Below are 12,855 nucleotides of genomic sequence, written 5' to 3' on the forward strand. Positions count from 1 at the left end.
CTCGTTACTTCCAGGGTCTTGAATCCAAACACTGAGGGGGGAAGGTGGTCGGACGCCATCGTGACTCATTGCTAAGGAGGCTTTTCTCCCTTCATCCCGTAGATTTTTTGTTTTTTGCTCGAATCTCAATCGCTCTTCTTCATGACGGCGTTTCAGGAACACAAACGGAGCCGAGAGAGAGGCAATATCCAGGGAAAAAGTCGCAAATTTGCCACTTTGTTTTCACAGAATTTTGTCGAACATGTTCATAGAGCCGATATTAAAAAGTTGCTTGGTTCCGCTAACACCGGATGTTTGCCGTTGCTATCACAACAAGTGGAAGCTACCGCTAGCATGTTAGCCCAACCGCCCCGATCAATAAACACCCATAAGATGACAGTTTGTCCTCATATGAATAAAAGCAACAATAAGCATCAACATCATCACCCTAAGGACCTTAACGAGGTGATGTCACACGTCGGGGTGATTCATTACAAACATACATGTACATTCATGGGACGTTAGCTAGCATAGATGCTGGTTGTTAGCATCGGAATAAACTCGCATTTTGACACGTTTTTTTTCTCTGGAAATCGTCCCCTCTCTCGGCTCAGTTTTTTTTCCCTACAGTTTCCCTAAAAATGCGGTCGTACTTCTCTCATTCTCCCGTCTCGTTATCTCCTCGTCACATCACTTCCTCTCCCCCCACCTCGTCCTCCGTCTCCCCGACGTCTGAAAGTAAAAATGGCCTCCATCTCCTTCAGCTGACACGTTTGCCTTCTGCAGCGTTTCCATCCACAGGGACCTCCAGTGATAAACAGCACCTGAAAATAGACTTTGACTGTACCGTCGTTTGTGAATCGATGACGTGGTGTAACGCGGCGTGCTAACGTGGCGTGCTAACGTGGCGTGGAAACCCCGTTCCTGTCAAAAGCGATTCCCGTGAAGTCCGAGGTCGAGGAAAGGCCACATCAGAGTCGGACTGCAGCTCTGGGAGGAAACAGACTTCCCGTGTCCTTTGCAGTCAGCGTCACAGCGATGTCAGCAGACTGCACTTTTGTCTTTTCTTCACCAAATCCTTCCCTCCCGGCGCCGACACAATCACGGCAGCTTGGCAATTATTTCAGTTTCATCAGCGTTCACGCTGCCGAAGGAGGCCTCTTGTTTGTCTGATATGTAAGCTGTCTGCTGTTGGAGCTTATGTGAGCGGGACAGATGGCAGTAATATGACGTTTTCTTCCTGGCACGCTTGGAGGCCAGAGGGCGAGTGGGTGCATGTGGAGCGTCGAGGTGGAGGCGCCCAACATGGCGGAGCTTTCCAAGAAACACTCATCACAGTTTCAGGTTACCTGCACTGGAAGTGGGACGATAAAACAGGTTCTGGGTCAGTGGGGAGGAAAAAGATGTTGCACATGCTGACTGCTGGAGCACATCACTGCAGGGCCAGTCCACCAACGGGATGCTGATGTAGAGGCCAGGTCATCGGGTCAAGCAGCCGGGCTCTTTGGTCCGTCGGTGACATTAACGTTCCCGTCCGCGGTGACGCCAAGAGGGAGGGGAATGAAAGTAGGACACTGTAGACGTGAAGGGAAGGTGAGCGAGTAGGATTTCATACCAGAGGAAAGTGTCCTCTGGAGCTGCACGGCAGGAATCAACCAGAGGATCGACGTGAGACAAAACGCTCCAGTGAGTTTTGAAAGGTCACAGTTGTTCCAGCTTCCTGTCTGGAGCCAGGCAAACGAGTGGGACATGTGTCAAATCAGTGTGTGTGTGTGTGTGTGTGTGTGTGTGTGTGTGTGTGTGTGTGTGTGTGTGTGTGTGTGTGTGTGTGTGTGTGTGTGTGTGACATTTTGGTGCTAGTCCTTTATCAGGTTAATGATTTGTAACAATGACAAGCCGTCTTAAATAGGGAGTGGCTTAAAAAACAAATCATAATTTACTCTACGGCGAACACAAATCAAAATGCACTATTAAGCAGGTTACATGATACTTAATCAAACCTATAAATACAACCCACCTTATCAACAACGCATACAAACACACGGATACAATGGAAGGTGACATTTGTTAATTAGCCGTAAAATACAAACATATTGAGGAATATATGAGTGGAAAGGCCTGAATCTTTAGTAAGGAATGTTAACATTCAACAACATTTAAAAAAAGAAGAGAAAGATGTATCTAGAATTATGATGAGATAAAACTTGAAAATGCGTCCTTGGTTTCACACAGACTCATCAGCTTTAAAGCCTGGAAAAGACACCACTATGTTAATGATCAATGTTATGTTCTGCAGGGTTGGAGACGATGAGTCCCACAAACAGAATCACCTGACGCAACCTTGGTGGAAGGGTTGCCATAGCAACCACCCAAAGTAATGCAGTGAATGATGGAGGGAGGAGAGCGCCAGCCTTACTGCTGTAGGTGGGAGATGTAGACGACGTTGTCTGAGGCAGGAAGTTGACCTTATCATTGTAGAAATGCACACATTAGCACGTCTGAATGATGTCACTCCATGGGTGGCAGTCCTGGACCGGCGTGTGGTGGTCCTGGACCGGCGTGTGGCGGTCCAGAGCCTCGGTACGTGGCGGACTACCTAGGCATGGCATCAGATAATCTCGTATCTGCTGTGGTGGGACTGAATCAGAGAGCAGCAGAGCCAGGTCAGTCCTGATCATCGGTCCACCGGACCCCATCTGACAAAGACCAGATCACAGGACTCAGGTGATATACCTGGACTCATTACCAGCCTCGCTCGCTCTCCCTCCCCTACTGTAGCCGTCAACTTTTGACTTTTCATTGCCAAGTTACTGTAGATAATAACGAGCAGCAGATAGATGTGGATGTCATCAGAAACGCTGGATTGTGAAGACTATTTTTTAAACAGTGTAGTTTTTAATGTGGAAATAACGACCATGCAATGGGAAGGCAGTGACACCAGAGAAATGTAGACATAATAATAATAAAAAGTCGGCTGATTTAGAAGCGTGCTCTCACATCTTTCTGTCTCTTTCATGTGCAGACAATGAAGAACACTTTCAACAATAGTGTTTGAAAGAATGATGAAATCTTAATGCTATCTTTGTACTGTCACACACACACACACACACACACACACACACACACTCACACACACACTAGTTTCTCACTTTGTCATGTTGCCTCTGCAGTGGAAGCTGGTTGTGTGCAGTGAAGTCACGGTGTGTGTGTGTGTGTGTGTGTGTGTGTGTGTCTGCTGTGTGTGTGTCTGCAGTGTGTGTGTGTGTGTGTGTGTGTGTGTGTGTGCAGTGTGTGTCTGCAGCGCGGCGTTGTCGTTGTCGGCGTCGGTGTCTGAGCTCTGACAGCCGCTGATTATTGATTAATGATCTGCGTGATCAAGGAGGCGTCGGCTGTGAATCCTTGTTGTCCTCATGGAAACTCATCACGGGTGCGTTGGTTTTATCCACCAGGCCGGAGGTCGCTGGGGGGGTTAACGTCTGAAAGTGTCTGTCTGACGGAGACATGGCACATGACATCACGTTGAAGGTCTTTAATAGTGAAAAGTATTGGATTGACTTCTTCCTTCAGCAACTTATTTCATCAAATATCTTTCTGTCATTTGTGTTTTCTTGTGCAACGTATGTATAATATATAATAAAAGCTGCAGCTGTAAATACCAGTGTTTATTTAAACATTTAACTCATAAACAAGCTTTATTAGTTTATTTTGGAGTTTTTATTAATAACTGAGGCATTTACATAAAGTCTGTGTTCACCTGGAACCCTCTGAACCATTCAGGACCTCTGGAGATATATTGATTATCTACAGATAATAATAACAATAATAACTATAAAGCACCTCTAAAAACAACAGTTTACAAAGTGCTTTTGACAGCAGAATACACACATATGGGTCTACACACACACCACATACAGGTCTACACACACATATGGGTCTACACACACACAACACACACATACGGGTCTACACACACACAACACACATACGGGTCTACACACACACACAACACACATACAGGTCTACACACACACACAACACACATACGGGTCTACACACACACAACACACATACAGGTCTACACACACACACAACACACATACGGGTCTACACACACACACAACACACATACAGGTCTACACACACACACAACACACATACAGGTCTACACACACACAACACACATACGGGTCTACACACAACACACATAAGGGTCTACACACACAACACACACATACAGGTCTACACACACGGGTCTACACACACACACAACACACATACGGGTCTACACACACACAACACACATACAGGTCTACACACACACAACACACACATACGGGTCTACACACACAACACACATACGGGTCTACACACACACAACACACACATACAGGTCTACACACACACAACACACACATACGGGTCTACACAAACACAACACACATACGGGTCTACACACACAACACACATACGGGTCTACACACACAACACAACACACACATACGGGTCTACACACACAACACACACATACGGGTCTACACACAACACACATACGGGTCTACACACAACACACACATCAGCAGAGCAGCAGAAACCACAGGGAGAGTTTAAGACAGTAGAAAGTTCATTTCCTTTTTATTGTATTTCTTTATTTCTAAAGTACTTTGGGGCTTGGTTTAGTAATGAAAACAACAAATGATACTTTTTAAAGGATGAGAAACTTGTTATTGATCGCTGACATTATATTGATGTTGAATTCATTTGAGCATTTCCTGCCATGATGAGCTTCTTTTCTGTAGCTCTTTGTGTTTGTTTCCGATGAAACAAAAACAGAATATGTTGGTGATGTTCACCAGATGAGTTGATGGTTGTATTCTTTAGGACTCTGAATGATGAATCCAAACAGAACCGGGAGCCTCACAGGATAGTCTGATGATTCATTCTGAAAATCCAATAAATGTATCATGTGTGAGTGTTTAAATGCTCTTCTCCCCCTGCAGACCATGCTGACTGCCATCTCCATGAGCGCCATCGCTACCAATGGAGTGGTGCCAGGTGGGTGAGCAGACCGCCGCCGTACACTCATCGCTGTTTGAGTCTGTCTGCTGATTGGTGCTGGCGCGGCGACACCCAGCGCAGCTTGACTTCCCCACAAACACTCACATCTTCAGCCTCCTGCACTTTAAACTCCAGGCCACCACATTTTCATGTACACACAATAAAACGGCGGCCAAGATCCTGAACGTAGGAACGCGGAGCGGCAGATTTCAGGATGTGAGTTTCCACGGTAACGATGCCTGCAGGCGTCACAGCTACACATCCAGGCCTGCAAAGTGCTGAGTCAGGCCTTTTCATTAGCACGCTGTTCACAAAGAGAAGCCAACCAAACTTATCAGAGACTCTACAAGTCTGAACAGTTTTAAAAGTCTCTGAAGACATGGCTGAAAGACGATCAATCTTGTGATCATTGTTGTTTTTACTTGTAAAGTTAATCCTGCTGTCTTTTAATCTTGTCTGTAAAGTCTAGTTTGTGTGTTTTACTGTGCTTGAGCATCCTGCCCAGGGACTACAGGTGCAAATTAGCTATTTAGCTAACCCTGGTATAGAAGCTGTTCTATGCATGGTCCCTGTCAAACAAAACCAATACATCAAAATCAAAACTTACAACATGAGAAACAGCAGAGTGGTACAATTACACAAATACTTCATCTATAAAATAGAATATAATCGATACCTGGTGTGACGGGCGAATGCTCAGATTCTCCCTTTTTCTCTGCTATGAATTCATACTTCATATTTTTGGCTGATATGTTGTCAGATATTATTGTGGTATTCTGGCGACATGATGTCATCAATTTCTACAATTTAGTAAGTGTGTAAAATATATATTTTTTAAATATCAAACTTGAATTCTAAAAGACAAATAAAATGCAACTCATTGATATTCACGACCTGATTTGACTGATTCGTGTACTCCGCTGATGCATTCAGGTGCACACTGAAAGGCCGTGTTGATGACACTGTCTGTTAACCCTTGTGTCCGCTGCAGCTGGAGGCTCCTACTACATGATCTCCCGTTCTCTGGGCCCCGAGTTCGGGGGGGCGGTGGGGATCTGCTTCTACCTGGGGACCACCTACGCCGGAGCCATGTACATCCTGGGGGCCATCGAGCTCCTCCTGGTGAGAAACAGCCTTTAAAGGGTTTGGGGTTTGGTTCCATCACTGTATTTACACTGGCAGCCAATCAGCTGACTCGAGTCATGTGATCACCGGACTCAAACAGGGAAATGACTCAACCGTCGTGACGAAGATTCAAATCAGACATTGTAGATATAAAATAGTTCATCGACAGTTTCAACACAATGTCTTTTTTAAAAGAAGAAAATCATCTTTCAAAGACAGAAACTAAAATATAGGATTAATGACAAGTGAAGAAACTCAAGAGTTTCTGGTCTGCGAGACGAAGCAGAGTCGATTCATTCTGAGACTCGGGAAGCGTTGCCATGGTTACCGGAGGGTGACAACTCAAATCACAGCTTTTCCGTCCCTGCAGGAAACTCGGCGACATCATACGTTAACGTTTTGTCGCAGCGATAACGCTCCCCAAAGCTGCTGTCGACAGGACGGTGATGTCACTGAGCATCAAGTGAACATTTGCTCTGATTGAATATGAGAACCTGAGATCAAATCATGAAAGACATGGTTCCCAAAAACAGCTGCCAATCCTGGAGCCGGTTCAACGACGGGAGGCGAGGAGCCAAAACCATCACCGAGGTCAGCTGAGAAGACGGGGATCTTTGTTTGCTCTTTTCTTTGATGCAAACCTTCGTTTCCTGCTTGACAAGATTCCAACGGCTCTCTCAATGTGATTCTCAATATGTGTTTCCAATATGAAGCGACAGCCAGCAGCCGGACGATTCATTATTAATCAATGATCTTTGTGATGTGAAATATATATTTATATATATATATAAATATATATTTATATATATATATATAATATTAAACTGAAAGCTGTGTCATGTAGGACTATTTTAGGCAACAACAACCAAATCCAGAATTGCACATGGATATGTTTGGGTTCATGTTAAATCACAGTCAATCCCGATTTGACGGGAATTTAGATTAATGTGACCTTAATCCTTCACCTGACTCCTCCCCCTCCCTCCCCCGATAGAGACTCGGCCATTGATTGACATGAATTAAGTTAATGTGTTGCCATGGTGACGTCCAGAGGAGACGACAGAATCCGTGCCCTGCCTCCGTCATTTTAACGATTTGTTTCCGACCTTTGGGCTCCTCGCTCGTCCACCAGATCTAAAACATACACACACACATATATATGTATACAGACAGCAGAGTGCGGTGATTGTTGGAGGGAACTGACACATCAGCAGGAGAAGTAGATGTAAGTTGGTGGATGACAGCCCAGCCCTGTGCTCCAATCAGAATGCAGCTCCAGAGCATCACTGTGGAAACAGAAGCTCCTCGTCACTTCATTCCCTCCTCAAAGCGCTTTGAAGCCTCTTTTCTCTCAAGCTTCAACGTGAACGTCTGATCAGTTGATGAAATGCCGAGATCCTTCATCTCCATCTACGTCCCTCTCCTCCTCCTCCTCCTCCTCCTCCTCCTCCTCCTCTTTATTCCACTCTTTCCACTGCAGTCCCCCTCTATTGGGTAATTATGCAAATACTGCATTAGGAGCAATCAGGACACTGGCAGAGTAACACGATGATTCCTTGAAACCGCTCTCCTCACTTTCCCGTCCGCCGTTATCACCCCCGTCCGACGCTCTCATGGAGACGAGGAGTTTGATCATGCCTGGGAGGGTAATTCTGTCTTCTGGGTCAAAGCTGGCTTACTTCCCCATTGTGGAAGCAACAATCCCTGCAGAATAGAGGAGCGGATCTGGAGAAGGCTGATTTGAATATGTTTCATCCTTTCCACCCGGAGCCAAGAACCCCACGCTGCTATTTATAGAACCACCAGCAGCGGAGCGGCGGAGCGCCGGCGTTGTTTGCCCGGTGATAAGACGAGCTCTCCACAGCAGATCACTGATCACCACAGCAGATCACTGATCACCACAGCAGATCACTGACAACCACAGCAGATCACTGATCACCACAACAGATCACTGATCACCACAGCAGATCACTGACAACCACAGCAGATCACTGACAACCACAGCAGATCACTGATCACCACAACAGATCACTGATCACCACAACAGATCACTGTGGACCACAGCAGGCACGACCGTGACCTCCTCTTTCTACTCCTCCTCCTCCTCCCCTCCTACCCCCCCCTCCTCCTCCTCCTCCTCCTCACCTCCTCCTCTCCTCCTCCCCCCCTCCTCTCCTCCTCCCCTCCTCCTCTCCTCCTCCTCCTACTCCCCTCCTCCTCTCCTCCTCCTCCCCACCTCCTCCTACTCCCCTCCTCCTCCCCTCCTCCTCACCTCCTCCTCTCCTCCTCCCCCCCTCCTCTCCTCCTCCCCTCCTCCTCCTCCTCTCCTCCCCCCCCTCCTCCCCTCCTCCTCCCCCTCCCCCTCCTCCTCCCCTCCTGCTCCCCTCCTCCTCCTCTCCTCCCCTCCTCCTCCTCCCCTCCTCCTCCCCCTCCTCCTCTCCTCCCCTCCTCCTCCTCCTCCTCCTCCTCCTCTCCTCCCCCCCCTCCTCCCCTCCTCCTCCCCTCCTCCTCCTCCTCCCCTCCTTCTCCTCCTCTCCTCCTCCTCCTCCTCTCCTCCCCCCCCCCCTCCTCCTCCCCTCCTCCTCCTCCCCTCCTCCCCCCCTCCTCCTCCTCCTCCCCCCCCCCCCCCTGACTCCATGGCGATCCAACCCTTTAAACACGGAGACATTCCCGTGATGATGTAACAGCATGACTCATGAAGCTGATGACAGATACTGACGGACTAATGAGGGGTTTTACCGTCTTCTACATATGATGTGTTTTTATTCTGAGACCGACGTAGTAAAATGGAATAACGGGCACCTCGTTGTGGAATATGAATACCACGCTTGAGCTCCTTAATTAAGCCGAATTAAAAATAGCAGAGCGGTATTTTTGTGAGGTCACGTGTTTTCACACTTCACAGAGTTGTCCTCCTCCCTCACTCTTCACTCCTCTTTTAGCACATTTCCTCCTCCTCCTCCTGCTCCTCCTCCTCCTCCTCCTTTTATACCGAGGGTGAAATGCATCAATCTGTTAAACAGCCTATATTTGTATAACCTCTCAAATTCAAATTCAACATCTCAGGTTGAGTTAAACCTACAGAAATAATACTAACAGGTAAACAATGAGGCACCAACAAATAATACATCAAAACAATAATTATTGCAACAGATAATAATAATAATAATAATAATAATACGTAAATAAAAACAGATGCAAACAAATACATCTAAAAACGTGCAGCATGGGGGCCCCCTAGTGGCTGCCGGGGCCTAACATACTAACGCCACCCTTCTGCTCCAGATCTACATATGTCCCAAGGCGGCCATCTTCCCTCTGGAGGGCCTGGAGGGCGCCGAGGCCGAGGCCGCCCTGCTGAACAACATGCGGGTCTACGGGACCATCCTGCTCATCTCCATGGCAACGGTGGTCTTCGTCGGCGTGAAGTACGTCAACAAGCTGGCGCTGGTGTTCCTGGCCTGCGTCATCCTATCCATCCTGGCGGTCTACGCCGGCGTCATCAAGACCGGCATCGATCCTCCAGACTTCCCGTAAGACAACCGGAAACGCAGCTCGTCGCGTTGAACGTATAATTAGTTGTGTTTAGATGATTACGATGCTAACAAGCAGCATCTATGCTAGCTAACGTCCCATGAATGTACATGTATGTTTGTAATGAATCATCAACGTGTGACATCACCTCGTTAAGGTCCTTAGGGTGATGATGTTGATGCTTATTGTTGCTTTTATTCATATGAGGACAAACTGTCATCTTATGGGTGTTTATTGATCGGGGCGGTTGGGCTAACATGCTAGCGGTAGCGGAAACTTGCAAATTTGCTTTTTTTCTCTCTGAATATTGCCCCCTCTCTCTGCTCCGTTTATTATTATTATTATTATTATTATTATTATTATTATTATTATTATTATTATTATTATTATTATATTGTCATTTGATGCGTGAAATGAAATAAACAAAAGACATTCTTTGATGATGAGCTTTAAAGCTTAGTTACTACTTCCTCTTCCTCCAGAAACAATGTAGCGTAAAAACATTTCAAATTGTAGTATTTAGTGATTTCATGTATGATTATTATTATTATTATTATTATTCTGATGTAAGAAGTAAACCCAGCTGATCTCCTCCCTGCAGGGTGTGCGTTCTGGGAAACCGGACGTTGGTGTGGAAGTCCTTCGACGTTTGTGCCAAGACGGTGGAGGGCGCCAACGGGACCGTCACCACGCAGCTGTGGAGAATGTTCTGCGACTCGCCGTTCCTCAACGCCACCTGTGACAAGTACTTCACGGCCAACAACGTGACCCGAATCCAGGGCATCCCGGGGGTCACCAGCGGGATCCTGGCCGGTGGGTTCATCTGCGAGCACACAAACACGAAGTAGCTACCTGGACCCGATTTAAGCCGGGTGTCGATCAGAAACCCGACAAGATAACTCCCAAATTAATTCATTTATGAATTAATTAAAATGCATCAGAGTGAAAAAATGAATAACGAGTCAAATTTAATGTTCAATCACGATCTGAAGTTGCATGAATTGGGTTGGAGATCTGGAGTGATGTGTGTTTTGGATCCTCCGGTCTCCAGAGAACCTGTTCGGGACTTACTACGAGAAGGGGGACCTGATCGCCAGAACCAACATGGAGTCTGTGGAGGACCCCGAGGACCCCGTCACCAACGCCAACCGCTACGTGTTGGCCGACATCGCCAGCTTCTTCACGCTGCTGGTTGGCATCTACTTCCCCTCCGTGACAGGTTACTATTATTCTTCTTATTATAAGTGATTAGCTGTGAATGAGTCGTTAGCCTGAAGCTCCGCCCCCTTCGTTAACGTCCTGCTCTCCGTTCAGGAATCATGGCCGGATCCAACCGCTCCGGAGACCTGCGGGACGCCCAGAAGTCCATCCCCGTGGGAACCATCGCAGCCATCACCACCACCTCTCTAGTCTGTATCCTGCCACCGCTGCCCCCTGCAGGCCGACACGGGGCACACACCCAATTAACAACATATACGTTTGCTTTTAACAGTCAATATTTATATGAATGCCAGTTAAAATATTAAACCCCAGAGAGGACATTATAGGTTACATAAATCCCTAGGATTGATAACAACTTTATTGTCATTGCACAGAGTACAAATAAGCAGACAAAGAAATGCAGAGTATATATAATATATAGCATAACTAGAATGTGGAATAAACAGTGAGAGGTTTGATTATTAATTAAGTATTTCAACCAGATTTCCATTAAAATGGTCTTTGAAGGTCAGCGATGATCGGCCTGCAGGGAGCTGCACAATTAAAGGTCAATGCTCTTAAACTGTGAAAGGCCACCACTGCTACAATACCAGTCTGATTTGAACTGGTTCCCTTTTCTGATTGGCCCAAAGTATGAAGACCCCTCTGTCCTTAAATCACAGCGAATCAGTCCATTATGAGCTCGACATGTTCATGTTGAGATGTGTTTAATTAGGATCCAGGTCAAACACAAATCACTACATGATAACAGAGAAATGACAGGGAAAAAAACGAATAATAATACATTTGAAAAAAGAAAAGAAGGGGGAGGAAAAAGGAAGAATATATCCAAGCAAACAACAACAAAACATGTTGAATATTGAATGTTCCTCTGCTGTAATGATGTAAAAGCTGCTCAGAACAAAGATGTAAACAGATGAGTGAGCCTGAAACGAAGTGGAACGTGAAGCGTCCTGATCGTGGTCCAGGTATCGGAGTAATCAGCTTCCAGTCCGACTGATCAGATTAGGACGTGTGATCTGATCAGGTCTACCTGAGCAATCACAAGTTAATAAAGAGGAAGGAGATTAGTTTCCATGTCACTGAGCTCTGAGCTCATTATCTCTAACAAACATCCACCGAGGATTGTTTTATCACGTTAAGTGCATCTTCAGAGAGAATGATGATTTTTCATAATGTGAATGTGAGAACCCTTCCCTGACGCTGGGCTCAGACATGTCCAGTGTGATCCTGTTCGGCGCCTGCATCGAGGGCGTCGTCCTCAGGGACAAGTAAGTCCTCTTCCCCCCGCCGGCACGAAGCCCCGCCCTGAAAACCCCACATTTAACCCGTTCTCCGTCGTCTCCCTGACCTCCTGCAGGTTCGGCGAGGGCGTCCACGGCAACCTGGTGATCGGCACGCTGGCCTGGCCGTCGCCGTGGGTGATCGTGATCGGCTCCTTCTTCTCCACGTGTGGGGCGGGGCTGCAGAGTCTGACGGGCGCTCCTCGTCTCATGCAGGCCATCGCCAAGGACGGCCTCGTGCCCGCCCTCCGGGTCCGTCTGATTGGACCATGATTCCATTCATGGGCTTCTTTCTCTCACGTTGTTATTGAAATCACAATTTAGTACATTATACAGCACAACATGTATAAAAAACAATACTTATATATACCATACATATTATTATATATATATATATATATATATATATATATATATATATATATATATATATATATATATATATATATATATATATATATATATATATGTATCACGGCCCTCCGGGGTGCTGACGTTCCCCCCCCCCGCCCTGCAGATCTTCGGCCACGCGAAGGCCAACGGAGAGCCCACCTGGTCCCTGCTGCTGACGGCCTGCATCTGTGAGAGCGGCATCCTCATCGCCTCCCTGGACGCCGTGGCACCGATCCTCTCCATGTGAGAACTCTCTGATCTCAGC

The 12,855-nt window shown here is 46.7% G+C and overlaps 1 protein-coding gene across 2 annotated transcripts in view; it reads left to right on the forward strand.

The window, feature by feature from the left end:
- slc12a5a (solute carrier family 12 member 5a) overlaps positions 1-12,855 on the forward strand; it is an 80,867-nt gene that overhangs the window by 57,067 nt on the left and 10,945 nt on the right. For both annotated transcript variants that reach the window (XM_084035894.1, XM_084035895.1), the window contains exons 5-13: positions 4,977-5,031; positions 6,026-6,156; positions 9,445-9,692; positions 10,295-10,506; positions 10,745-10,912; positions 11,008-11,106; positions 12,128-12,185; positions 12,275-12,449; positions 12,715-12,833. In XM_084035894.1, coding sequence (XP_083892020.1) covers positions 4,977-5,031; positions 6,026-6,156; positions 9,445-9,692; positions 10,295-10,506; positions 10,745-10,912; positions 11,008-11,106; positions 12,128-12,185; positions 12,275-12,449; positions 12,715-12,833 — 1,265 coding nt within the window. The remainder of the gene's footprint in view (positions 1-4,976; positions 5,032-6,025; positions 6,157-9,444; positions 9,693-10,294; positions 10,507-10,744; positions 10,913-11,007; positions 11,107-12,127; positions 12,186-12,274; positions 12,450-12,714; positions 12,834-12,855) is intronic.

The sequence above is a fragment of the Eutrigla gurnardus genome (genome assembly GCF_963514095.1).
Source record: "Eutrigla gurnardus genome assembly, chromosome: 2".
NCBI lineage: Eukaryota > Metazoa > Chordata > Actinopteri > Perciformes > Triglidae > Eutrigla > Eutrigla gurnardus.